The 23,504-nt window shown below is 46.8% G+C and overlaps 1 protein-coding gene across 3 annotated transcripts in view; it reads left to right on the top strand.

Moving 5' to 3' along the window:
* Positions 1-23,504, top strand: part of OSBPL10 (oxysterol binding protein like 10) — a 290,512-nt gene that overhangs the window by 240,556 nt on the left and 26,452 nt on the right. For all 3 annotated transcript variants that reach the window (XM_058554363.1, XM_058554346.1, XM_058554355.1), the window contains one exon: positions 12,937-13,086. In XM_058554363.1, coding sequence (XP_058410346.1) covers positions 12,937-13,086 — 150 coding nt within the window. The remainder of the gene's footprint in view (positions 1-12,936; positions 13,087-23,504) is intronic.

Genomic DNA, 23,504 nt, shown 5'->3' with positions numbered 1-23,504 from the left:
ATTTAGTTTTAATTCATTTAAATAGCTCCATGTGGCTAGTGGCTGCCGCCTTGGGCAGGGCGAGTGCGCAGAGTGGCGTGAGCGTGCTGTGGTCAGTCTAGGCTGGAGAGGGGTTAGGTGAGGAGCAGGAGGGAAGTGAGAACATGGTCAGGTTGAGGAAGGCCTTAAATGTCAGGCTGAGAGGATAATTTTCTCTGGGCTATGGGACAGTATTAAAGACTTTTGAACAGAGAGGAGGGTGTTTTGGGAAGAACATTCTTAGTGGTTCAATACAAGAGAAAGCGTAGGGGAAGGAGTCTGGAGCAGATAGACAGTCTGGGAAGTGTTAGGATGACACAGTCATGTGCTTCAGGCCTTGAGTGTGATGGCAGAGACGAGGAAAGCAAGGGCTGTGTAGCCAGGTGGATGTCTGGATGTTAGGGTGCTGAGAGGTTGCAGTGAACTTGCAAGCTTGGAGCCTAGGGGGATGGTGGGGCCCTTTTTATGTGTTCGTGGGTCTGAGAGGAGGGGAGGTAAGACTATAATAACTTTTCTCCTGGTTGAATACTACCTGCCTGGACGAATCTTCTTAGCTGGTTTATATTGCCCTTGGTTCACTAAAATAATTCCATCTACAGACATTTTTCCACTCAGTTTTGCTTCTGGCTCCGCCTACTGCCTTCAGCTCTTGCTTGCTTTCTTATCCACCTGCCACGGTCTTTCTGCTTCCCCTGTGGGTCCTGGGCCCCTGTGATACCTTGCTGTTTGATCCCACAAATGGGAGCCCAAAACCAAACCACTGTCTGCCTGGCAAGGCCACGGTTTCCAGAAGGACCGAGGCCGTGTCCTGCACCGTGTGTATTCCACTACTGTGCTTGGCACAGGGTCTGATGTGTCTATTTACTGAATAAAAGAAAAGGAGGCACATTTCACTACCACCTCCCCAGTGCATGTGAGTCTCCCTCACACGGGACCATTGCTGCAGGAGTCTTCCAGAATGGTTCTCAGTGCCCCATCCCCCCGCCTACAGTCACACCATTGCTTAATTAACCGTTCATCCCCTTGGGGCCTGGGTTATATTCTTCAGCCTCTTAGAAACCTTCAGTGGTTCCTCACTTCCATCGGGGAAAGCCAAGTGTTTACTTCATTTAATCATCCAACTAATACGTCAGTGTCAGGTACTATTTTTATTGATAGAGACAAGCAGTGAACAAAACACAGCCTTGGTTCTTGTGAGCCAACATCCTACAGGGGAGATATGATAAATTGGTATATAATATGATAGAGAGTGATCAGTGCTGAGTGGAGAAGTAGAGCTAGGGAGGAGCGAACAGTGATGGAGAGAGGTGGGGAGTGGTGCCAGTTTAGATGATGGTAGGAGACTGCTCTGGTCAGGTGACAGTTGAGTGGAGATCTAGGTGAAGGGAGGGAGTGAGCCATGCACAGATCTAGAAGACGAGTGATAACAGCAGATGCAAAGGCCCTGAGGTAGGCATGTGCTTCTTATGTTCGAGGAATAGAAGGTGGCTGGTGGGGGATGAGGAGGGTGAACAAGGGAGGGAGTGTGGTGGGAAGGAAGATAGGAGACGTAATGGGGCAAGATCATATAGGGCCTCATAGGCCGCAGTAAGGACTCTGAAATTTATTCTGAGTGAAGTGGGGAGGGTTGTGAACATAGGAGTTATGTGATCTGATTTATGACTTAAGATGCCTTCTGGCTGCTGTGAGGAGACATAGACCCTAGAGGAGGGGGGCAAGGGAGATTGATTGGGGAGCTGTTGCAGTAATTAGTGAGAAGTGACGGTGGCTTGGACCAGGATGGTGAAGGTTGTGAGAAGCGATCTGCTTCGGGATGTAATTTGCAGGATTTGCTGATGGTTGTGATGTAGGTAGAGCATGAGCAAGAGAGTGGAGTTGGGTGGTGCCAAGGCTTTGGCTGAGTGACTGGAGGAATGAAGTTGTCATTTATTGAGATGAGGGGGATCATAGTTCAGAGGTGTGAATCGAAAGGTCTGCTTTGGACGTATTAAGTTTGGTATGACCACTAGATAGTGTGTTAGTTTTCTATTGCTGCTGTAACAAATTATCACAAACTTATTGGTTTGAAACAATGCAAATTTATTATCTTATAGTTCTGTAGGTCAGAAGTCCGACACAAGTTTCACTGGGCTAAAGTCAAGGTGTGGACAGGGCTGTGTTCCTTTCTGGAGGCTCTAGGGGAGAATCTGTTTCCTTGCCTTTTCCAGCTTCTAGAGGCTGCCGAGTTTCTTTGGCTTATGGTCCCCTTGGTCTGTCTTCAAAGCCAGCTATGTTGCATCTCTGATCATGTTTACATAGGCACATCTCCTTCTGACCATAGCCTGGAAAGTGTCTCTAATTTTAGGGATTCGTGTGACTGACTATATTGGATCCATTTGGGTAATCCAGAATACTGAGGCCGGCCCCATGACCTGGTGGTTAAGTTCGGCATGCTCTGCTTTGGCGGCCTGGGTTCAGTTCCTGGGTGCAGACCTGTGCCACTCGTTGGTAGCCATGCTGTGGTGGTGACCCACATACAAGATAGAGGAAGATAGGCACAAGATGTTAGCTCAGGGTGAATCTTCCTCCACAAAAGCAAAAAATCCAGAATACTCTCCCCCTCTCAAGGCCCTTTGCCACGTCTGTAAACCCTCTTTTGTCATGTGGGGTAACATTCACAGGTCCCAGGGGTTAGGACTTGGACATCCGTGGGAGTCTGTTGTTCTGCCCACCAGACAGCTCAGGGGGTGATGGTGAATAGGCACTTGGACACACAAAGCTGGAGTTCAGGGGAGAAGGCTGAACTTGAGATAAAATTTAGCAGTCATCAGTGTATAAATAGTTTAAAGCCATGGCATCAGATGGGGTCACCAAGGGAGTGAGTATAGTCTTACGATCAAACTCGCATTCCATCTGGCCTCAGCCAGGCTTCCCTGACCAGTGAGTCACTCCTTCTGTTGGGATGTCCCCTCCTTCCTCTGGCTGCCCTAAGCAGTGCTCTGTGGTGAGACTTAGCCCAGAGTCTGTCTCTGCTCAAGTCTCTGGTCACCTGGGCCATGACCTTCCTTCTGACCTTGTTGTTTGACTTTGCATCATGTGTGCCTTTACTTTTTATTTTATTTTTTAATAAAAGCTTTACTGAGATATTCACATGCTGTACAGATTTCACCCATTTAAAGTGTACTATTCCATGGATTTTGGCATATTCACAAATATGTGCCACCATCACCACAGTCAATGTTAGAACATTTTCATCACCTCAAAAAGAAACCCCGCACTCTTTAGCTATCACCCTCATCCCACCCGTCCCCACAGTGCCTGCCAACCACTAATCTATTTTCTGTCTCTATAGATTTGCCTGTTCTGGATGTCTCATATAAGTGGCATCATATAATATGTGGTCTTATGTGACTGGCTGTCCTTTTAATTTAAAATCTGAATTTTGTTCTTGAAAGCTCAAGTTTTCACCATTTTTCTTTAGTTGTTTTTTTTTTGTTGTTGTTGAGGAAGATTTGCCCTGACCTAACATCTGTTGCCAATTCTCCTCTTTTTTTTTTTTTTCCCACTTGAGGAAGATTAGCCTCAAGCTAACATCTGTGCCAGTCTTCCTCTATTTTGTATGTGGGTCGCCACCACAGGATGGCTGATGAGTGGTGTAGGTCCGTGCCCAGGATTTGAACCCGCGAACCTGGGCCACCGAAGCAGAGCGCACTGAACTTAACCCCTACTCCATGGGGCAGGTCCTAATTTTTCTTTATGTTTATTCATTTATTCCTTAAAAAAAAATTTATTGAACACTCATTATAAAGCCATTCTTTGTGTTGGGATTCTAGAAATGAAAACCTGATTAGACAGGATTCCTGTCATCAAGGAGTTCCAATTAGGGTAAGCTGACAACCACATGGCCACCGCTCTCCACTCCTGAGCTCCTGGCTGGTCTTGCTAATTGACCACAGTATTCTTTCTCCCAGATCCTGGAGGTGGCTTCTAAGTCCTTATCAACCCAGGGCCCTAAGTAGCCAGCCCAAATAATGTGTTCCTTTACCAGAAGAGATGTCACATTCCTGCTCCCTCGGGAAGGCAGATGTGCAATTGCATAAGTACAATTTGACAAGTGCCAAATTGGGCGCGTAAAGTGCTTAGGGGTTCCTTGTTAGGATGGAGGCCGTGCCTCAGCCCCTGTGAAATGTGGTTGAATGAAGTTTCGAGTGGTGAGTTGGAACTTAGCGGTTCTACCCAGGACTAAGAGAAAGAAAGATTCCAGCACTCCTGCTCAAGCAGGTTACCAGCTTGTTGAGTGCAGAGACCGTGTCTCCAGCATCCTTATATCTTCAGTATCTAATGTAGTGCTTTGCTAACGTGGGCACTCGAGGCGGCTGGGGTGTTGGTAACTCTTTCAGGCCTGGGTGCCTGCTTATCATTCGACCTACCCTAAAGAGCGTCTTTTATGCCCTAAACCATTGCTTTTCCTCTTACCAGAGGCCAGGAGGGCTGAATGGGTCTTCAAGGAGTTTCTTTCCTCCCTTTCCTGGGCCTTCTAGAGAACTGCAGGGATGGCAGGGCCACTGCACTGTCATTCCAGACCACAGCTGGTCTTCTGGGGCCAGTTGATGGCACGTGCTCTCTGATTGACTACCCTTTCTGCTTTGTTTTTGTCTCATGTGGTTCCTGGATCTGCATGTGACCCTTGGCTGAGATGTGTTTTGAAATTTCTATGAATCCCTTCCTGGTGCAGCCCCAGCTTCGGGAAGTGATGCTACCTTGTGGTCAAGACCATGGACTGTTTCGAGGGCCTAGACCTTGGCAGCCGCAGAGCCCTCAGTGTCCTCATTGCTGGGGAGCACCTAGGAGAGGAGCTCGGTGGCATCATACAGCTTCCAGAGGGATGCTGCCAGAGAGGAGGGGTATGGCTCCAGGAGGAGGATGTGGGTGCTTTAGATCAACATGCCCACGGGTACTGCTATGTACCCCTTATGAAAGCCACAGGCCTCACGAGAGCAGTGTCCGTTGACTCAGCATTTCCTCTGTGCCTGGCACAGGGCTCAGTGCTTCGTGTACTTTGTCTTCCTTAGGCCTCTCGGCGGTCCTCTGAGATGTGGGTGGTACCATCTCCATTTCACAGATGAGGAGACTGAGCCTGACAGGTGGAAGGTAGTGGATTCAGGATTTATATCCAGGAGTCTCTCTCTGCAGCCAAAGCTGACCAGAGCTCTCCCTTTATGCTTCGCTGCCTCCCAGAGCTGTGGTGACTGCCTTCTCTATTCTTGTGACCTCTTTCTTTTCCTTCTCATGACCTGTGTCCCCATGCTTCCGAGCTTCCTGTGAGTTTGGAAATGTGACCTGTGCTGCTTGTGCAACACCAGAACCAGGGCCGTGGTGCCCCTCAACCCCACGTAGCTTCCCTTTCAGGAAGTCTCGCTGAGCCCTTGGCAAGGCTATTAAGTCGCTGCTGGATTTGGTTTGAAAGTGCTAGACTTGCTCCTTGAGATAATGGCGTAAAAGCACCTGCACAGCGCTTGGCACTTGGGCCCTCTCCGTCATGTGTGCGCCTGTCCCTTCATCCCAAGGCTGATGCTAAAGGAGCTTAAGTGTGAGTCGTGGCCTGTCCTTCCTGCATGCTGTAGCCAGTATTCTCCTTGGGATGCTGCAGAAGTCACCACTGCAAAATCATTGCCTCCCCCTTCATTTGCTGCTGCTTCTTCCTTTTTCTTTTTTGTACTTTCTTTAGGTTTTCTTTGCTCCGTCTCAATTCCTTTCTTTTTTGCTTTCATTTAAAAACGGTTTCCAAGCAGATATGTGGAAATTAGAAAATGACCGTTGCCGCTCTTTCCTGTGAATGCTTCCCTCAAGTGTTTTTAAAGGATCACCTACTGCATCTTCCTGGCATAATTGTTCCTGATGATCTTGGCTGATAATGAATGCCCCCCATTCTCTCCCCTCCCCAGAAGTGACTGCCTTCTACCTTTCAGGGTGTGTTTTATTTAAAATTAACCTTTCTGCAGGTCGGCCCCTTTGCTCAGGAAGAGCATCTGTCCTTCCAGTCTGTGAGAGCCAAGTGTGGTAAATGTGTGTGTATGTGTGGTTAGAGCAAGAAACCCAGCGCATCCACTGGGAGGCGGCAGAAGGATTGTGATGTCGCTGGCAACCAACTCAGCATCTCCAAGATGGCAGCTGGGACCAGCCTGCTGTGTGGACATGCTTGTGCTTGAACCTGTCCAGGATAAGAGCCAGCTTCTCCATCGGGTTCTCCCCCACAGTGGTCTCATTGTACCTACCTCCACATGGCAAGATAAGGTCCCCTAAATACGGTGGTGGCCTTCAAGGCACAGGTAGTCGCCTCGCTTTGGACGTGGCTCCACATAGAGGATAGTACTCATGAGGAGCCTTCAACAGCCGCCCTGCATCAGGGCCGAGGAGCGCCAGCTGTGAAGACACCACCCAAAGTCATGTGTCAGACCTCAAGCTCTTTGGCATGACTTCCGACCAGAGGGGAGCGTCCATTCATTCAACTGAGAGACCCTCCACCCAGCAAAGATGGCGTACTTTTGGAGAATTAGAGACAGGCACAAAAGAGACTCTTCCGGAGGAGAAATCCCACCTGTGCTAAGTGTGGGAAGGACAGTAGGTCATTAGGAGCAGCCACTTTAGACTCATATGGCAAAACTCTGTGTGTGTGTCCTCAGGGGAAATAATTTTTCCAAGCATGTGATAGTGAGTGCCTCGCACTTGGTAGTCATGAGCTGTAAGTTTCTTATTGGGGAATGAGGGACAAAAATGCCAAGGGAAATTTGCTGGACTGCTGGCCATCTTTGTACACCTGAGGCTATGGTGATGCTACTGACTTGTGTACAGAGTTGGATCTTCAAAGGCGGCTATGCTAGTTTTCAGACCTTGGGCTGTTAGATGGGGCTTCTTAGGAGATAAAATACTGCTAATGTGAAGATATACTATGAGGATCAAGTAATGATCGGGATAGTTTGGTTAAATATGCTGTAAATATTGAAATGAAAAAAGCGACCAGAAATGAAAGGGACTAAATCCTTGGTTTTATGGATTCCATATATGTCGTCAAAAACAGTAACACCATTATCATTAGAACCAAAAAGAATTGATTCAGTTGTTGGTCCCTGGGCACTTGTACTTCTTAGATGGTCCGAGTCCTGCGTCTGTCTTCCAGTATCCACTGCCTTTCGTCATTCGTCCCCTTCATCTTCCATTTACCTAATTTTTCAGTCTCTGACCCCCTAACCTCTATCCATGTCTCGACTTCACACTCCTGTTTTTTCTAGAACCTCTCATTTTCTGGCAAACCAACTTGTATTGACTGTTATCCTCTAGTGAACAAAAGTGTATTTGCCCTGGTGGCCTTTATTGCACGTTATTGCATGCTCTGTGTAGTTATGGGATTGAGGAGTTACTTACATAGGAGGAGATATTCTCTGGTTGCTCCTTTGCCCTGCTGCTGTGTATCGTGACGTTTCTCTCCTTTGGGGGAATCGGAGGGTGGTGCTTTGGGTCTTCTCCCCACTACCCACCTTTCTGTGACCCTCAGAGTACTAGATATTCTTTTGGACGTGGCTGGGTTTCCTCATTTTCCCGTAAAGACATTATGTGGACAATGTTTGTTCTGTTCATTCAATACCCAGACTCTTTGGTGTGGCTCAGTTCACCCTGGGCCTCTGTGCCAGGGTAACAGTGTGCGGGGAGAGTTGCCAGGCTTTAAAAACGATTGAGCTGCAATATGCTCGCTGCTGGAAGAGGATTTGATGTTCGTTCTTCAGCTGGCTTTACTTTCTGTCCTTGGTCATGTAGGTTTTTCAGATAGTTGCAGATCACGCGAACTCAGTGGGTTATATTTTTCTCTTAAAGATACTGTCTACTTAAGGATACGTATTCTAGGATGCTTATTTACTTGGGCAAAAGATGCCTGTAGGAGCCCACTTAATTTTTGCTAGAGTAGAGCCCTGACACCTGCATGTCTGTGATGTGTGGGCTCCAGCGTGGAGGAGCTCCCTGTCCAACAGTAAAGGGGCTTCTTTAAAGGTTGGTAATGCAGCCTCGTAGGCCTCTCTCATAATGCCTCAAATCTCAGGATTCGGCCCTCTAAGGTAAGGCACTGTGTTATTAGGCATTTACAAATGAAGGGGAAGTCAGATCAAACTGCTTATATTGGCTCCAGCTCTCTGAGAGCCAGGGCTTAGTTAAGAAGGAAGGGGAGATCACTGTGGAGAAAGAAGGGTGGGTTGGATGGACACTGTCTGAGGAAGGGAAAATAGGAGTGAGGTGCTGGGAAGGGGGTGGATTTGGGGGTGTGGGGTAGAATGAGGCCTGCACCAGGGAAATGAATGGACTCTGAAGATAAATATCTGTTTCATCATTTTTCCTGGAACTGACCCAAACTGTAGTTAAATTCCATATGTGTATTGAATAAAATAGATTGGAATTTCAGCTTTGCTTGGAATTTGCATTTGTATTGAAGAGTTAAGATTTTTGTTAAAAAAAAAAAAGAAGGCAAAGTTCAGTGTTTCCCCTACATTGGATCTGCCTTGAAGACTGTTGAACCCACATAAACCTAACACAAGGCTCCGTTTGGTTCTGGCTTTGACCCTTGGCCGCAGTCTTGTGGGCGTGCTGCTCCCCACTAGAGAAGAAGCAGAGGTGTGTGGTGAAGGCAGGGTGCTTCTGCGGATGCTGTGGCTGTCTGATTAGACCACTTCCCGCCCTGAGCCCATCTCTCTTATGTGACCTCGGACCCTTTGGTCCTTGAGAGGCCTCAGGTCAGGTCAGGCCAGGGGATACCCTTCTAAGAATCCAAGGAAAGCATGAACTCTCTCTCTCCAGAAAAATGCCTAGACAGAGAATTTTTATATAAAGTGTCCAGGGTAGTGGTAGATATCTTAAGGAGTGTCCGTGGGGCCCAGATTAAGAACCCTTGCTCTGGGGCACAGGTCACTGCTGAGCCACCAAGGAGTGTCCCTTAGCCCCAGCCTGCCATGTAGCTTTTTCCTGTCCATCAAATTCACTTGTCCTTCCCCCCATTCCCTAATAGGCATGAGTCACTTGATTTTCATAGCACCATATGCCCTGAGGTACTCATGTGGTAGAATTATTGTCATAATTATTGTTTGTATTAAAAACCTCACTTTTCCAAAGGCTGCTTCTCTTTAAAACGTATTCTAATTCCATTTTATCTTCAAGTTTGCTTACATGTTTATGGCTGGGCTGGCTCATTTGTAAAGATCTCTGGAGGATGGGAGGATTTGAAGATTCTTCATGCTTAAGTCCTATGAACTTTCTCAGCATTATAAAACCCTTTCTCATTTTCAGTTTTGTTCTGAGATGGAGAAACACTGTTCTGCCACCTTTGATCACCTCGAGACAGTTGTCATTGCTTTACAAGCAGAAATCCAGGGAGATTTGAGGGTGTGGGCATGCAGGGGCATCCAGGAGAGAAGCAGAACTTGATGAGAGAGCGAGCGAGAATGTGGATGGGTACATGGGCCTGATTATGGGAAATAGACTTAGATCCAGCAACAGTGATTGATGTTTTGGATTTCACATCAGAGTAGCAGAATCAACAAACCCTTGACCCTAAAATGGAAGAAGGTTTTCTGCCTTTAAAACTCCATCAAAGCCTCATTCTTTAAATCCTCCATTTCTTGCAGTGCCTGCTAGCAGTGGGTGCTTTGTGGATGCTGGCAGATTTGTATTTACGTTGCCAACTGACCTGTTTCAGATTGAGTTGACCTGTTGCATACTCCCACCTCTCTATCCAGGTGCCCCCATTTTGGACCTACAATGGGTCCGAAGAGGGTGGTCTCCCCTTTCTGCAAATGGACTGAGTTCGGTGTAGGTGGAATGGGGGTGTCTTCTAAGATGTTCACTAACAATGTGATAAATGAAACCACATTCTTTTTTTCAACCTGATTATTACTTGAGGTTGAGTAGGAAAATTTTTTGCAAATCATACTGTAAGAAAAAGGGCAAATTCTCAGAAGCTGTGGGAGACAGAAATATTGCTGGATCCCTTTTTAAGCTTAGGGCATAGTTTGTTAAGGATCTGTGCCAATGAGGGGGATGTGTTGGGCTCCCTGTGGCCTTTCTTCCCTTGGCAGGACTTCAGAACCCCGAGGAGCCCTGGCCACCAGTCGCCCTGGATGAGTCAGCTTCGGGGGCTGTCCAACAGCCTTAATTCTTCCTGCTGGAGCCACTGTCTGCTCCAGAAGCATCGTCAGACACACAGGAAATGTGGATGTTGATAGAAGTGGGAAGAGCTGGAGAGGTTTGTGTGCACATTAATGTGTGTTCTTAGTATCATGTGGCAGGATCTTGCGGAAGGCTTCCTGGCTACTGGAAGTCTGGGACAAGCTGGTTTTAATTTTCGAGTAAGGCAGACAGCAGGAGGAGGTGTGGTCCCCGGTGGTCTGTAAACACGTTGCATTGAGTGTGGCAATGAGTGGGGAGGATGGAGATTTCCCCATGCCCTGGCTTGTGGGCAAATGGGAAATCACATTTTCGGAAGAAAGAATCATTCTTTGCTTCATAAAGCTTATGGCAGCCTCACTTGAGCTGTTGATTTCTTTGGTTTGCAATCAGTGCTTTGTGAGAACAACTAATTTCAAGGAGGAATAATTGCTCTCAAGATGTAGCTCCCTTTCCTGTTGAGATGTTTAAGGCCTTGGCATGCCACGCCTGCCCCCTTGGGTGGCTTGCTTTGCTTTTGCTTGTCCTTCTTCCTCCCAAAGCCCTCTCCTGCCCCAGCTGCCCCTGGGTCGAGGGGAAGTCTGCTAATACAATTACCACCCACCGGGTCATTGCAGAGAGGTAGCAACAGCAACACTTGTGCCCTGGGAAGGGATTGTGTCTGAGCTCTCTGGCTTGAGTGGCATCTGATGGAAATGCACGCTCACAGTGAAATGAGACGGCCATCCACTTTACAGCTCGCCTGAAATCCGAAGGAGTGGAAGGAAAGAGGAGAGAGCCAGGAGGGCGGGCTGGTAGGAGGGTGGCCCTGCTGTTCCTAGCTTTAGCGCTTCAGACTCCTAACTGTGGTGGCCTTGGCAGCGGCAGGCGCTGTAGCACAGCAGATGGGGTGTCAGGAGGTGAAGCCGTAGGAGAGGCGGAGTGGCCTCCAGGGCACTGACTGTAAGTGCTGGGGTCCTGTCCCTTCCTTCCCTGACTACCCAGCCTAGAAACAGGGCAGTCTAGAGCCCCCAGACTTCCATCTGTTAGTCTTCTCTGGAACAGGGTGGAGTTAGGGGTCCTCAGTTATTTCAATATATTCTAGCACAGCCACTTGCTGATGCTGTCAGGTAACACACATTATAATGAGACTAGAGAACCAGGCACACACTGGAGGGAAACTCAGCTCTTGTCTGGGGGACAGCGCCATGGGCTTCCCTGAGGCCTCCCCACCTGTCGCTCCAGAATCGGGGTTATTCAGAGGTGATTGAGAATCATTTGAGAATTATGTCTATGGAAAATGTCTCAACTGCCTACCCCTGGGGGGAGTGCTGTATTTCCTCTCCAGAGTGTTGGTGAGGAATGGCCAGCACACGTATCTTAGGCCAGACAATTACAACCACCTTGATCCCTAAAATAACCTTGGTGTGTTGGAAGTGCCTTTAGATAACATGAGGCGATTCTGTCTAATGAGGTTTATAAATCATTAGTTTTTGCATGGACATTTGGGCAAGTCTGTATCCTTTTATATTTAATACCTTTGAGCTCCTGCATTTCTGTATATGAAGTTCATTATGTCTGACCTGTCATCGATAATTAGAAACAATTGCATAATGTTTTGTGCAGAGTGCTTTTGCTTACATATAAATAAGCATCGTAAGAACATAGGTAAGTGTGGGATGGTGGAATGCGGTTATTTCTTTCAATAGAATTCTGTTTGTGTGTGTGTGTGTGTGTGTGTGTGAGGAAGATCAGCTCTGAGCTAACATCCATGCCAATCCTCCTCTTTTTTTGCTGAGGAAGACTGGCCCTGGGCTAACATCCATGCTCATCTTCCTCTACTTTATATGGGATGCTGCCACAGCATGGCCTGACAAGCGGTGCGTCGGTTCATGCCTGGGATCCGAACCCCGGGCCGCCAGCAGCAGAGCGCGCGCACTTAACCACTACACCACGGGGCCAGCCCTTTCAATAGAATTCTGATGACATCTTTACATTGTAGCCAGAGTTCTTGATTCTTGGGTATTGGAAAATTTTGTGCTCAGTCATCACCCTTGCACATTTTGTTTATTAACTTGCCTGTTTCCTATGTAATTTGAAAAATTGGAATCAAGCAATTGAATTAATAAACTTGGATCGAGGAAAGCAGGCTCTGTTAGCCAGCATGAATCTCACCAGTGTTATAAAATTTCAGAGTTTTTCCTTAATTTTCATTTTTGTCTTCCTCCCTAAATTAATGCCAACTCTGAGTCTTTTTTTTTCACACTTGCTGTAGTTATATTAGTTGATGTGAGCAGAAATAGTCTCAGAGTAAATTTTCCCCCAAATAATTTCAGTCAGTCCCAAGAGTATCTGACTTCTGCTTATAAACAGAAAATTTCACATTAGATATAAAGTGTCCTGGGTTGTGCAAGTTAGTAGGGGAATATTGTTTAGGAATAGTCAAGATTGAGGAGGCTCACATACTAGAGTTAGTTTCTTAAAGGGCAAGAAGCTTTCTTGTTAGGGAGAGTCCTTAGGCCAGAAGGTTCACTAATAGATGATGGGAAGATGAGAGGGTATGTGCAGTGGCTAAAGATGGCCTGTACCCCCAAAAGGGTCATCTTCCACCCTGTGGCCAATAGGACTAGTGTATAGAGAAACTCTTCTGGGGCAGGATTGGCCTCCTTCTGTCATTGCTACACATATGGGTTCACATGCTTTGCTTCTAACTTCTGCTGGACCAGCTGGTGATTTTTACTGATGATCTTGTTTTAGCCAAACTTAGGCCCTGAATTGGTTTTGTCCGAAGATGAAAAAAGTGACACTGAAGATAAGGAAGAGACAGAATTGGGTGTCATGGAGGATCAGCGGAGTATAATTCTTCATCTCATTTCACAACTCAAACTTGGAATGGATTTGACCAAGGTAGGTTGGCGTGTCCCGCTGGGTTTGTGGCCAATTGTTTGGGTACTGTCTCTACCTTCAAGCCTTCCCTGCTCACATTCTTTTCACTGTGGTGAGACTGGGAAAGTAGAGGGGGGAAAAGGTCAGAATTGCAGTCAAGTATGGATATTCCAGGCATAAGTTGAAAGGATATTTTTGTTTTTATTGATGTCATAATAGTTTATAACATTGTGAACTTTTAGTTGTACATTATTGTTTGTCAGTCACCATATAAATGCATCCCTTCATCCCTTGTGCCCACCCCCCAACCCCCTTCCCCCTGGTAACCACCAAACTGTTCTCTCTGTCCATGTGTTAATTTATCTTCCACATGTAAGTGAAATCATCTGATGTTTGTCTTTCTCTGTCTGGCTTATTTCACTTAACATAATACCCTCCAGGTCCATCCATGTTGTTGCAAGTGGGATGATTTAGTCTTTTTTTTGAAAGGATGTTTTTGCATAAATGCTTCATTCTCAGAGGGTGAGCCTTGCATTTGATTCTCTGGAGACACTGGGACTCCGTAAGGGCAGGGAGAGCGTCAGAAAAAACATATAAGATGATGAGGAAAATTCATGATAGGATTTCTTGCTGTGTCCTAGAAAAGATTCAAGGTGACCTAGAGAGGTGGATATGGCACATTGGCCACAGAGAGAAAACAGAAGGAAGGAGAGTGGTGGAGCCAGGAGTGAGGCCACCACGTGCACCTAGCCACAGTCGGCTGCTGGCTGTCATTAGCTTTAACAGCTTGTCCCCAAAGGGTAAGCTTGTTGGTGATCCAAATTTCATTTTCCACGTATAAAGAAACAAAGCCCATGGTTGGTAGATGTGCAAATAACTCTTCCTGGTGCTGCGCTCAGCCAGGATTCTTCCTGAGGACCCTCATCAGGAGAACCCAGCGTCCTAACCACTGATGGCTAGTCAGTGGGCCCATGTGGATCCTCACTCACCTTCAGTCAGTGGCTTCATTCTGGAGGCAAGCAGGAAAAGCAATTTTGTGTGTAGCTGCGAGGTGGTATGGTGTCACCAGGGCTGTTGTGGAGTGGAGGAAAGTGCCTGAACTTTGCTGTCTGGCCCACCTGGGTTCCATTTCTAGTCCTGATGCCTTTGTGGGAGGATGGTGTGAGAATTGGAGATTGTGCGTAGACACCTAGCCCAGTGCTGAACTCGTAGTAAGTGTGTCATCATTCTTACCCTTACAAAGTGCTATGTTGTGTGGTGGACCAGGTGGTATGGTAGAGGAGCAGCTATTGGTGGGAGGAGAGACGTGACCCATGGGGAGGGTATGCTGGGAATGGAGGTTCTAGATTCTGAAGGCCAGCCAGAAGAATGTGGACGAACTTGAAATGGTCAGAGCCACTGAAGGCACAGCCTGTGGAAACCGTCTTGAGGGTGGTTTGCTTGTTTGGCTGCAGTGAAGGGTCTGGATTCTAGAAGTTCACCTCAGACTGGGCTGGAGGCCAGAGAAGAGAGAAGAAAGCAGTTGCGAGTGTGAGAGATTTCTGAAGAGGAAGATGACAACTTGGTGACTGACCATTTATAGCAGACAGGAGTCGGGAACCTCAACGATGACAGAAAAACCATTTCTTTGGAATGTCTTTATGTGTTTGAATATGTGTCTGATTATTCTGGGAGACTGCACCACTTTAGACTTTTTTTTTTCCCTCCCCAGTACATAGTTGTATATCATGGTTGTAGAGTTGTAGCTCTTCTATGTGAGACGCCGCCTCAGCATGGCTTGGTGAGTGGTGAGTAGTTCTGTGCCCAGGATCTGAACCGGTAAGCCCTGGGCCACCGAAGAGGAATGTGCGAACTTAACCGCTATGTCACCGGGCCGACCCCAGAGACTGCACCACGTTAAACAAAACAGTGGGCCCTCATTGAGGAGGCTTGAGCGGGAAAATTCCCTAACTTTGCCATTCTCTGCCCTCTGATTGGATCTTCCCAGCTCTGCCTGCCAAGCTGTGAAGACCTGCTCTACATCATGCTGCCGTCCCTTAATTACAGTCTTTTAGCAGTATCATTCTCATATCTTTTTTTGCTAGAGGAATCATTTAAATGCATGCCTTTTGAAAAGCCACTTCTTTTTTATTCTTGTGCATTGTATAGACAATTCAGATGGAGCCTGAGTTAAGATCTGGTGGATGGAATGTGGGTAATAATGTGCTCTGGTGTGATCTAAAATCCTGTTTCCAGACTGTGGGTCATGACCCATTTAGTAAGTTGTAAAACCAATTTAGTGGGTCAGATTATAATTTCTAAAAATGAAATAAAATACAATAGAAAGTATCAGAGTGTACTGCACACGGAACTTTGATTTTAGTTCTATTGATACATGTGTACTGGGTCACAATGTAAAACCTATTCTCACTGTGGATCATATGAAAAAAATTTGTAAAACATTGATGTCGAATCATGAATGACATAGGAGAGAGACTGTCAGAGTGACTGAGCTTGTCCAAGTCGGATGTGGAGAAACACAATAAAATACTGAGGGGACTATATTGTGTCAGGTTGAGTGCCTCATAGAGATGACATTGTGAGTCTCTTGTTTTAAAATAAAGAAGTCATAAGAACTGTGCATCCCTGTTTATTATTATTTTATTAGGATGTGATTGCTTTGCGTTTCTGGAGCCACAGTCTATTCCTGAAAGAGCAAGTGTTGCGTTTATCTGATACTCAGTTGGCTGTCTGAGAGGAAAACTTTTCTGGTCTATAGTTTATTAATTTATTTACTGGGAAGAAGCTGTTAGTCAAAAACCAAGGGGAAATTTGACAAGCCGAAATACTTGTGAGAGGAAGAGGTAAACCTTTGACTGTCCCGTGAGGTTTCTGGCCTTTTGTTGCTCTGCATCATAAAAAGGTTGATGAAATTTTCTCTTCTTGTCTCCTTTTCCCTTCTTGGCTCTTGCCCATGTCTTTAAGTTAAGCTTGTGAAAAATTGGCAATGGGAGAACTTAGCCTGAATGGAGTGTCTGATGAGCAGGCACCCTGGAGATAGAACATTCTTTGACTCAAGGATGAAGCTCTGCTGTCTCTCTGTAAAACAAGTGCACTGCCCCATCTTTGAGGAGGTGGCCAGTGTTAGACGCATTCACAAGCCACCAGCTCACCTGGGTATCTGGTGCTGCATTTGCCTTAGTTAATTAACTGTGGTCACCAGAGAGGGCCTTCACTGGCATGTGACCAATGGGGTCACACAACACCCCGTGCTCAGGTGGGCCCCACACTTGGTTTAATGTTCTGCTGTTGCAGTCTTGAAATTCTTAATAATCTTGAACAAAGGGACATGTATTTTTGTTTTTCACTGGACCCCACGAAGTATGTAGCTGGTTCTGCCTCCAGAAGCACACTTATCTGCCCTCTTTCCTCAGCTGTGGTTCCATGACCCCAAGTTGCTGGTGAGTACCTGCACGGGATACCCTGCAGCTTTTCCACAAATTGTGGGTAGCCTAGACAGGAAGAGAAGAGAGAAAGGAGGAACCACAGAAAGATGGAGGGCCACAAAAGGGCTCTTTGAGAAAGAGACATTTCGGTTGAGTCTGAAGGATGGGTGGGCCTTTGTGGGAGGAATGGGAGGAAGGGCATTCCTGGCAGAGGGAACAGCATGGGCAAAGTCGGAGAGGGGAAGGCAGCATGGCTGGAGTGGAGCGTGTGCTGGTGAGTGGCATGGTTGAACCTGGAGTGGGCAGTGGGGTTAGATCCTGCAGGGCCTTGTGGGCGGTGTGAAGGAGGGTGAACTGGATCCTGAGGGTGGTGGGAAGCCTTGGGAGGGTTTGAAGCAAGTGAGGAACATGATGTGGTCAGGAGATGCTGGAGTAGCTGCTGTGCTACGTCCTGGGCTCCAGGGAGAGGGGCCCACAGAATGCAATGTGGAGCTTGGAGGGTTATGACCATTTTCACCTAGTTTTCAGGGATATGAAAGGCAACAGTTAGTAATGCATATGTTCACTCATCTCACACATATTTATTGAGCACTACACCTGCCAGATAGATACTGGGGGTGCAGCAGTGAACTAAACATTGAGGATCTGCACTCTCATGGAGCTTGTCTGATAATGGAAGGAAACAGACAATAAACAAGAGAGAGAAAAGAAAAGATATGGAGATGAGAGAAGTACAACGAAGAGAAATAGAGCCTGGCAGGGAGGGTAAAAGATGATGGAGTGGGAGTGGGATGTGTCCTCATAGATAAATTGGTCAGTGTGGGATTCTCCCAGGTGACGGAGTAGAGACCAGATTAAAATGAAGGAGTCAGCCAGGTGAATATCTAGTGGAAGAATGTTCTGGCCAAAGGGGACAGTGAAAAAGGCCCAAGATAGACCTTGTTTGGCATTTTGAGGATGAGGGGAGGCCAGTGTGGCTGGATCAGAGTGGACTGGGTGAGTTGGCAGGAAATTAAATTGGCGAGACAGCAGGGGCTGGATCGTGGGGTCTGTGTAGGACATTATGAGGACTTGGGATGTTGTTTTGAGTGCCACTGGAGAGTTTTGAGCAAAGGAATGCATGGCCTTACTTGTATTTTTAAAGGACTATTTTGACTCTTGTGTGGAAAGTAGCCTGGGGCAGGGGCGAGCGGGGTGCAGGGGTTAAGGGTAGAAGCGGGGAGGAGGGTGAGAGATAATGGTAGAGTGGCAGTGGCAGATTCTGGATATACTTAGAAGAGAGAGCCAACAGGATATGAATATCTTGTTTGCATATGAATTGGTTGTGGAGTTGGGAGAAAGAGGAATAAAGAATGACTCTTAAGGGCCGGCCGGTGGCGCAAGCAGTTAAGTTCACGTGCTCCGCTTCGGCAGCCTGGGGTTCGCAGATTCAGATCCCAGGCGCGCACCGACGCACCGCTTGTCAAGCCATGCTGTGGCAGTGTCCCATATGAAGTAGAGGAAGATGGGCACGGATGTTAGCCCAGGGCCAATCTTCCTCAGCAAAAAGAGGAGGATTGGCATCAGATGTTAGCTCAGGGCTGATCTTCTTCACAAAAAAAAAAAAAAAAGAACGACTCAGGATTTTGACCTGAGCAGCTAGAAGAACAAAAATTAGAGCTGCTATTTGTTTCAATTGTCTATTGCTAAGGAATTAACTACCCCAAAGACAGTGGCTTAAAATAACCATTTATTTGTTGGCTGGAACAGCTGGACTGTTCTCTCTCTGTGTACCCTTCCCACATGGTCTCTCCAGCTGGGTAGCCAAACATTACATGGTGGCTCAAAGCTCCCAAGAGGGCAAAAGTGGAAGCTGATAAGCCTCCTTAAGGCACCCAAACTGGCATGTCCCCTCTATTGATTAAACCAAATCACAAGTCCAGCCCAGGTTGAAGAGAAGGGGACTGTGCAAGGATGTGAATTCCAGGAGCAACGGTTCATTGGGGGCCACCAGTGCCACTCCCTTTTACCGAGAAGGAGAAGACTGCGGGAAGAGCGGGTTGGAGATGTTGAGGGATATCACAAATTCAATCCTGGATCTGTTAGGTCTGAGATATCCAGTCACTAGGCATCCAAGTGGACAGCACATGTGGGCAGTTGGGTATGGAAGTCGGGGGTTTATGGGTGAGGTTCAGGTACAAGTTTGAGAGTAAACAATGTATAAAGGGTGTTCAAAGCCGGGAGATGGGACTGAGTTCCTCTAGAGAGTAGTAGAGACATAGGGGAAAAAAGTCCAAGGACTGGGATACTGAGTCCTGGGATGCTCCAATATGTAGAGGTCAGGGAGATGAGAAGGAGCCAGGAAAGGAGATGGAGAAGGGTCAGCTAGTGAGGCGGGACAGAAACCAGCGGAGTGTGATGTCGTGGAAGCCACATGAAGAGAGTATTTCGAGGAGAAAAGAGATAGCAACTGTGTAAAGAAAGATTGAGCCTACCAATGTACCATTGCATTTGGTTTTGTCAGGGTCTGGTTGGAGTGGGTGTAAGGGAGAATGGGAAGAAAAGTGGTGACGGGAAGTGAAGACAACTCGTTCAAGGAGCTTTGATATAAAAGGGGAGCAGAAAATGGAGTGGAAGCTGGAAGGGGATCTGGAATTAAGAGAGGTTTGATTTCTTAAGATGTTTGGATGCTGACGGTAGTGCTTAGGAGAGGGGAGGAGATGACTGCAGGAGCTTGAGTAGTGAGAGGGCATGGGACCCAGTACATGGGCGGAGAGGTTGCCCTTAGATAGGACAGTCTGTCCATTGTAGCAGGAGGACAGGTAGAGCAGAGGGGTGCAGACAGCGGGAGATTGAAGGAGAGCAAGTTAAGCACGTGGCTCTGAGCCCAACTGCCTGGTGGCATCCTAGCTGAGTTACCTAGCCTCTGAGTACCTCTTCCTCATCTGTAAAATAGGGATAATTGTCCCTTCCCCATGGGGTTGCTCTGTATGTATGTACAGCAATGTATGTGAAGGATTCATAGCGGTGCCTGGCACAGTGTAAGTGCTATCTAAGTGTTTGCTATTGTGATTCTCATGTGCACATTCCCTGTGGACTGCTTTGATTTTCCCAGTGAAAAAAGAAGCAAAGTGATCAGCTGAGAGTGATAAAGAGAGAAGGGTTGTTAGAGATTTGAGGAGGGAGAAGCCAACAGGCAATGACTGGTTGTCTCAGGGAGAGGAAGAAGAGGTAGGAGGATTGCCAGGCGCCACCAGGGGGCCACTTAAGGTTTCTAGGTCATGAATTTAAAGTGAGACCAGTCAGCATATTATCTCTTTTTCTCCAGGGAAGTTGAGCTGCCAGGTTAAGGCATGGAGAACGTGAGGAGCTGGATTAAACCAGAGTTGAGGTTTGCTCGGTTAGTACCCCAGAGATAGAGAGAGGCAGAGTTGCTGGGGGCAGATCAAAGAGAGTAAGTGTAAGGTGGGACCATGGACTCTATGCTGGGTGTTGAGGGAAATGAGGCCACAAGGGGGAGTGGACAGAACAAGGTCAACAGGCTGTAGGTCTCTCACTGGGGCTGGGGGTGAGACGGAGTGAGCTGGACATACGGGGGTGATGGGTGGAGAGTGGGATGCTTGAAATGGAGATTAATGGAGGATGGTAGTTACGGGTTGCAACAAGGTCCAGGGTGTGTCTATTTGTAACCTGTATGGATTCCTCAGGGGCTTTAGCCTAAACTCCAGTTTTATGGATTCCAGTGGGAGGGAGATTTCTAGAACAGTGGGTTTGTGAGCCCTTCCAGAAGGCACAGCTGATTCCATAGAGTAGGTGGGAGTTTTGGGGATGCAGATGGTGATTAAAACTAGTTCAAGACAAAGAGTGGATTGAGCTCTCCTTGGGCGATGAGGTCCCTGACCCTGAAGATACCAATGCATGCCCCATCAGTCAAGGATATGTTAGACAAGATTCATACTTTGAAAGAGAAGCTTGCTGAGATCATTGGTAAGTTTCTATGATTCTTAAAGAATTGTTTAAGTTGTTCCAATAGAACTACTCGTAAAACCACGTGGAGATTTGGTCTGTGGTTGTAGTTTGTTGACCAGTTGTAGAGAGAACCACACTACAGCAAACATCCGTGGACTCACCACCAGTTTAAGGAAGAGAACGTTCTCATGACCTGTGTCCACTTTAACAGATGTATGACAGTCCACCACATGTTGCATCGTCATGTTACTTCCTCAACCAATAGTAGTGTAACTGGTGATGTTGTCTCTCTTTGGTTTCTTGATATTGTAATGGTATAGTGGACATCTTGAGCATATATACAGCTTCTTTCCTTTGATCGAGTGATTTTATTAGGCTGCATTTCCAGGGTCAGTCACAGTATGCAAAGATGAACATTGCTGTGCTAAGCTCCTTGTTATAAGGGGGAACTTTTTATGAAAAGGGTCAGAAGGCCCAAGGTTTACCCCCCAGGCAGAGCTGTGGCTATTCAGGGTCTCCCATCCCACAGGGATGCTTCTACTTCCCTTTCCTGATGCCTTCAGCTCCTCTCTCCAAATTTTAATATGCTGTCCAGCAAAGCCTGCTACCTCTCCTGAAATGTTTGCCCTTTAATAGAGGACACAGCAGTAACCTGGCTTCCTAAGCTGGTCTTGATAAATCTATGTCCTGAGGGGGCAACGTGTGTCAGCTCCATGCTCCCTTCCTGTGCTATTAACAGGAGTTCATCAATCCTGCTCTTCCAGAAGGAGTTCCCGTGAGTGATGGTGAGTCTTTAGGCCCTCTGGGGGCAATGAGGGACCCAGCATAGGCCTTGACCAAGCAGAATTGGTTCACAGTCCAGCTCTCTACTTAATTAGCCATCTATACATTGCAAAACCCTTCTGGGCTTTAGTTTTCTCATCTGTAAAATGGAATAGTCATACCTGCTTACAGGTTATTGAGAAGATTGAACCAGATAATGAGAAACCCAAAGCACTGTGCCTGGCTTGACTTCTGTAAATGCTTTACGTGTGAAACATGTCATACATTCTTACCACACTTTTCTTGTTTTATACATTTTTTTTTCTCCTTCTTCTCAAATAATTGATTATTTACAGAAGCATCAGAGGTGGTCCCAGGGGCTTCTGTGGTCATTAGGAGACTTGCTTTTAGTCTTCAGCTTTGTCACTGAAATATTGTGTGATGTTTGTGTCTGATCTCCATTGTCCTTGTCTTTGCCTGGTCTCCAGATGAGGATGCTGATCCCTGATAGAGGCACCACCAGCAGAGTGAGCCTTTACCATGTGCCAGGTAGGCACTGGGCTAATTTTACACTCTCATTTAATACTCACTGAAAAACCTAGGAGATTGATATTCTTATTTTCCACATTTTACAGAGGAGGAAGTGAGTCTTTTTTTTTTTTTTTGTGAGGAAGATCAGCCCTGAGCTAACATCCATGCTAATCCTCCTCTTTTTGCTGAGGAAGACCGGCTCTGAGCTAACATCTATTGCCAATCCTCCTCCTTTTTTTTTGCCCCAAAGCCCCAGTAGATAGTCGTATGTCATAGTTGCACATCCTTCTAGTTGCTGTATGTGGGACGTGGCCTCAGCATGGCCGGACAAGTGGTGCGTCGGTGCGTGCTCGGGATCCGAACCCGGGCCGCCAGTAGCGGAGCGCGCACGCTTAACCACTAAGCCACGGGGCCGGCCCTGAGTCTTGGAGAGATGAACTTGCCCCAGTACGCGTGGTTAGCTGCCAAGAGATGAACCTTGGCTCACAGCTTCTGACTCCCTTCTGCAGGCTGAGGTCTGGGACTCTTGAGGGAACACAGGGGTTGATTTCAACAGATGTCTCTCTCTAGATATAGTAAATATCTTCTTGGAAAAAGTAAAATTTTATTTCAAACTCTTTCCATCCAACAGAAATTTTAATGAATGCCTTTTGTGATGTTCTGAGCACGGTGAGATGGGTGTGAAGGGAGCTGGCACTTTAAGGAAACCCAAGGGAACATCCTGTTGGCTAAGGAAGGAAAGCTTTGGCAGTGTGAATTATCTACCCTTTATTTTGTAAGGTTGGGTTTTTGTGTCCTTCCCCTGGTTTCTTTAAAGGATTACATAGATCAGTCTCGGTGGTTGGTCTTGGCCTCTCCTCACTTGTCTGCACTGGGTGGGTTTGCCAGTCTTAGCACAGAGTATTACATAGGTGGAAGATTCTCAAGGTTATTAAGTTAACTGATGTTTCTTTGCAGAAAATTGCACCTGTCTCAACCTTCCTTTGTAGAAGCTTGCTGTGTTCCCTGTTGGGGGGAACTTTGACTTTCTCACTCTTTCTGGGGGCCTTTTGACTTTCTCGATGGGCGATCAATTATTTCCAAGTTCCAAGAGCCCAATCTGAAGATTAGTTATTTACTTCTAGATTGATGTAACTTTAAATGTAATTAAATAGTTCTCTGAGTCCTGAGTGCAGATCTTCTCTTTTTTTTTCCTTTCCCCAGAGGAGTTCATTGTCTTAATTATGTTAGTGGGAGAAAAGGCAGCCCTGATTGATGGCTGGATGCGTCTCCAGTAGCGATTTCGGCCATTTGGCTGCCATCAGTCCGAACAGCTGGGCCATCGCTCTCCTCTCTGTTGGAGGCTGACATCCCATTAGTACTCACCACTTCTTGGCTGCGTGTCTCCAGTGTCCACTGCCCAAGGAACGGATGATTAAGTGACTTATTTGCAAAGGCACCAAAAAAAAAATAAGCAGGGAGATTGTACGAGAGATAGAAGTCTGCTTTAATGAAAAGTATGCTATCTGGCCCAGAGCATTTAAGGTGCTGGTCTTCAAAGGCGTTGATCTGATATCTGCACAAACACCAAAAGAGATTTTAGTCATTCCAGTCCCAACCCCTTCTCTGCCATCCCTCCAGGCATTCTATTTCTCCAGCTCTGACAAAGCCAAAGTCAAGTGCAGAGTACCTACCTAGTGGGCTTGACTTGCTGTTGGCTGTGAGACCACGTTCCCTGAGTCTGCAATTTTGGGAGGGTTGTCTTTATAAGTTCTCAGGTATTGCATCCCTAGT

Source organism: Diceros bicornis, chromosome 2 (genome assembly GCF_020826845.1).
Source record: "Diceros bicornis minor isolate mBicDic1 chromosome 2, mDicBic1.mat.cur, whole genome shotgun sequence".
NCBI lineage: Eukaryota > Metazoa > Chordata > Mammalia > Perissodactyla > Rhinocerotidae > Diceros > Diceros bicornis.
The sequence above is the reverse complement of the archived record's forward strand: the minus strand, read 5'-3'. Positions and strand labels throughout refer to the sequence as shown.